The following is a 3,187-nucleotide window of genomic DNA, read 5'->3' on the forward strand; positions in this document are numbered from 1 at the left end:
ACCCCCACACCTTCCCAGCCAGCGCCGCGGCCGGGCCTGCCCGAGCCCCAGCTGGCCCACGCCCCCCCCACAAAATGCCTGGAGCCCCCATCGCACCCTGAGGAACCCAGTGACCTGGAGGAGCTGGAGCAGTTCGCCCGCACCTTCAAGCAGCGCCGCATCAAGCTGGGCTTCACCCAGGTGCGGGGCCTGGACACCTGGGTTCTCTGGGCAGTGGGAGACTAGGGGGTGAGGATAGGTGGGGCCGGAGCCCAGATGCCTGGGTTCTCTGGGCACTGGGGGTCTAGGGGGTGAGGACGGGGGGCCTGGGAGCCCAGCTGCCTGGGTTCCGCTCTGGGTCCGATGGGTCAGAGTGGGGATGGGCAAGGCCTCCAGTTGCCTGGGTCCTGTGGGGCTGATGGCACCTCCTGCAGGGTGACGTGGGGCTGGCCATGGGCAAGCTGTATGGCAACGACTTCAGCCAGACGACGATCTCGCGCTTTGAGGCCCTCAACCTCAGCTTCAAGAACATGTGCAAGCTCAAGCCCCTGCTCGAGAAGTGGCTCAATGACGCCGGTGAGCACCAGGGCGGGGAGGGGGGGCCGGGGGACCTGGGTGGTCCCAGGGCCGGGGCTGATGGTGCCTCCTTCCCCATAGAGACCATGTCAGTGGATGCGACACTGCCCAGCCCCAACGCCCTGAGCAGCCCCAGCCTGGGCTTCGACGGGCTGCCTGGGCGCCGCCGCAAAAAGAGGACCAGCATTGAGACCAATGTGCGCTTCGCCCTGGAGAAGAGCTTTCTCGCGGTGAGACACCCCCCACCCCCCCCAATGACCGTCCCACAACCCCTCCAGGACCCTTGGAGACTCCTGTGCTCCCCCCCACCCTGTGTCACCCCCCCCATGACAGTCCCATGACCCCCTTTGTGACCGCCCTTCAGGACCCCTGGGATCTTTTGTGACCCTCCTAACCCTGTGTGACACTCCTATGACAGTCCCACGATCCCTGCCGTGACCCCCATGACCCCTCTAGGATCTCTAGGACCTCCTGTGCCCCCTCTGAACCTGTGTGACCCTCCTATGACAGTCCCATGCCCCCCCTCTATGACCCCTCACAACCCCTCCAGGACCCCTGGGACCTCCTGTGACCCTCCCAACCCTGTGAGACACCCCATGACATCCCCATGACCCCCTATGACAGTCCTGTGATCATCTTTCACACTCTTATGAACCCCTCTGTAACCCCTAGGATGCGTCAAAAACCCCTGGGACCTCCCACAACCCCCCCATGACCCCCTCTGACCCTGTTGGACCCCCCCATGATACCCCTGTGACCCCCTCTGACAGTCCCATGCTCTTCTCTGTGACCCCCAATGACACCCCCATTTCCTCCTGAGATCATCTATCACACTCCTGTGAACCATTGGTGATGTGTAGGGGGTGCACACGGGTGCAGTGCACCCCCTGAGTGTGGTAGTGCACCCCCTGTGAAAAAGCGCCTCTGGCATTCTCAGCAGTGCCTGCGGACAGATGCTGCTTGCCACCCCCACCCACTGCCAACACCACCAGTGGTGTCTGCTGGTGGTCGCCAACCACTGGTTGGTGCTCGCCACGCCCCCTGCCTCGCCGCCAACAGCGTTGCCAGCGGGAGCTCCTCACGTGCCATCGCCACACTCCCGCTGCGGACAGTGCCGCCACCGCCCATGGGAGCTTGCCGTGCCCACTCATCCTCCGGGGGCATGCAGCATTCATGCTGTGAACCCCTCCGTGAATCCTTCTGTGACCCCTCCCAGACCCCTGGGACCTCCCACCACCCTCCTGTGACCCCCCCCATGACACCCCTGTCACCTCCTCTGTGATCCCCCAACCCTCCCATGACCTCCTACGACCCTGTGTGGTCCCCTTTGATACTCCAGTGACCCCTCCATGATCCCCTGCAAACCATCCTCGATCCCCTGTGACCTTTCATGACCCCCATAACCCACCCAGGACCGCCCTTTGACCCCCCCACAACCCCTCCGTGACCCTTCTGTGATTCCCATGACTTTCCTGTGATCCCTGCAACCCCTCTATGACTCCCATGACCCCCTCAGGATGCCTCCCTGCTGGGGCCATGATCCTTTCCTGGGGACCCCTGGGAGCCCCCTCCCCCCCACAGCAGTGCCCTGGTGACCCCGTGCCATGGCCCCCCAGAACCAGAAGCCTACCTCAGAGGAGATCCTGCTGATCGCAGAGCAGCTGAACATGGAGAAGGAGGTGATCCGCGTCTGGTTCTGCAACCGGCGCCAGAAGGAGAAGCGCATCAACCCCTGCAGCAGCAGCCCCATGCTGCCCACCCAGGGCAAGCCCCCCACCTACAGCCCCCACATGGTATGTGCCTCTGAACCACCCCCCGGCCCCGCCTGCAGCCCCCATGTGGTACGTCCCTTATAACCCCGCACCTACACCCTCACATGGTAGGTGCCCTATAACGCCCCCTGCCTGCAGGTCCCATGTGGTATGTCCCCTAAATGCCCCCACCTACATCCCCCATATGGTACATCCCTTCTAATCCCCCCCACCTACACCCCCCCCACATGGTACATCCCCTATAACCACTCCATCCATATGGCATATCCCCTATAATCCCCTCACCTACAGCCCCCACAATACATCCCTTATAACCCCCACATGGTACATTCCCCATACCCCCCCCACTTACCCCACATGGTACATTCTCCCCCACACCTCCCTCCCATGATACCTGCCCTGGCCCCCCCTCGACCCCATGCGCTCACCCCCGTGTCTGCAGGTGACCAGCCCTGGCCCCGGCGTGAGCCTCCCGCTCTCCCAGGCGTCCTCCAGCCTGAGCACAACAGGTCTGTTCACGTAGGGTTTACGGGGGGGGGCTCACAGGGGGTGCACTCTGTTTACGTAGGTTCTCCCCCAACATGGCGGGGGTCACTCTGTTTATGTAGGACCTACAGAAAGGGCACCCAGCCCTGGAGAACGGTGGGGGGGCACGTTTATGTAGGTCCTACCACATTTGGGCTAAGGGGAGTGTGTGTGTTTATGTAGGTCCTACCCCATCGAGGCAAGGGGGTTGTGTGTTTATATAGGCCCTACGCATTGACATGCCCCCACCCCCTACAGTGACTACCTTGTCGGCGGCACTGCCCCCAGGCCGGCCGGGTGCAGGCGGGGGGGCCCCAGCCCTCAGCCCTCCCCCG

At 63.2% G+C, this 3,187-nt stretch overlaps 1 protein-coding gene across 1 annotated transcript in view; it reads left to right on the top strand.

Moving 5' to 3' along the window:
• Window positions 1-3,187, top strand: part of POU2F2 (POU class 2 homeobox 2) — a 10,578-nt gene that overhangs the window by 4,978 nt on the left and 2,413 nt on the right. The window contains exons 4-9 of the mRNA XM_006038854.2: window positions 19-180; window positions 414-555; window positions 637-785; window positions 2,172-2,348; window positions 2,770-2,836; window positions 3,111-3,183. Of these exons, the coding sequence (XP_006038916.2) occupies window positions 19-180; window positions 414-555; window positions 637-785; window positions 2,172-2,348; window positions 2,770-2,836; window positions 3,111-3,183 (770 nt within the window). The remainder of the gene's footprint in view (window positions 1-18; window positions 181-413; window positions 556-636; window positions 786-2,171; window positions 2,349-2,769; window positions 2,837-3,110; window positions 3,184-3,187) is intronic.

Source organism: Alligator sinensis, unplaced genomic scaffold (assembly GCF_000455745.1).
Source record: "Alligator sinensis unplaced genomic scaffold, ASM45574v1 scaffold1575_2, whole genome shotgun sequence".
In the NCBI taxonomy this organism is placed as follows: domain Eukaryota; kingdom Metazoa; phylum Chordata; order Crocodylia; family Alligatoridae; genus Alligator; species Alligator sinensis.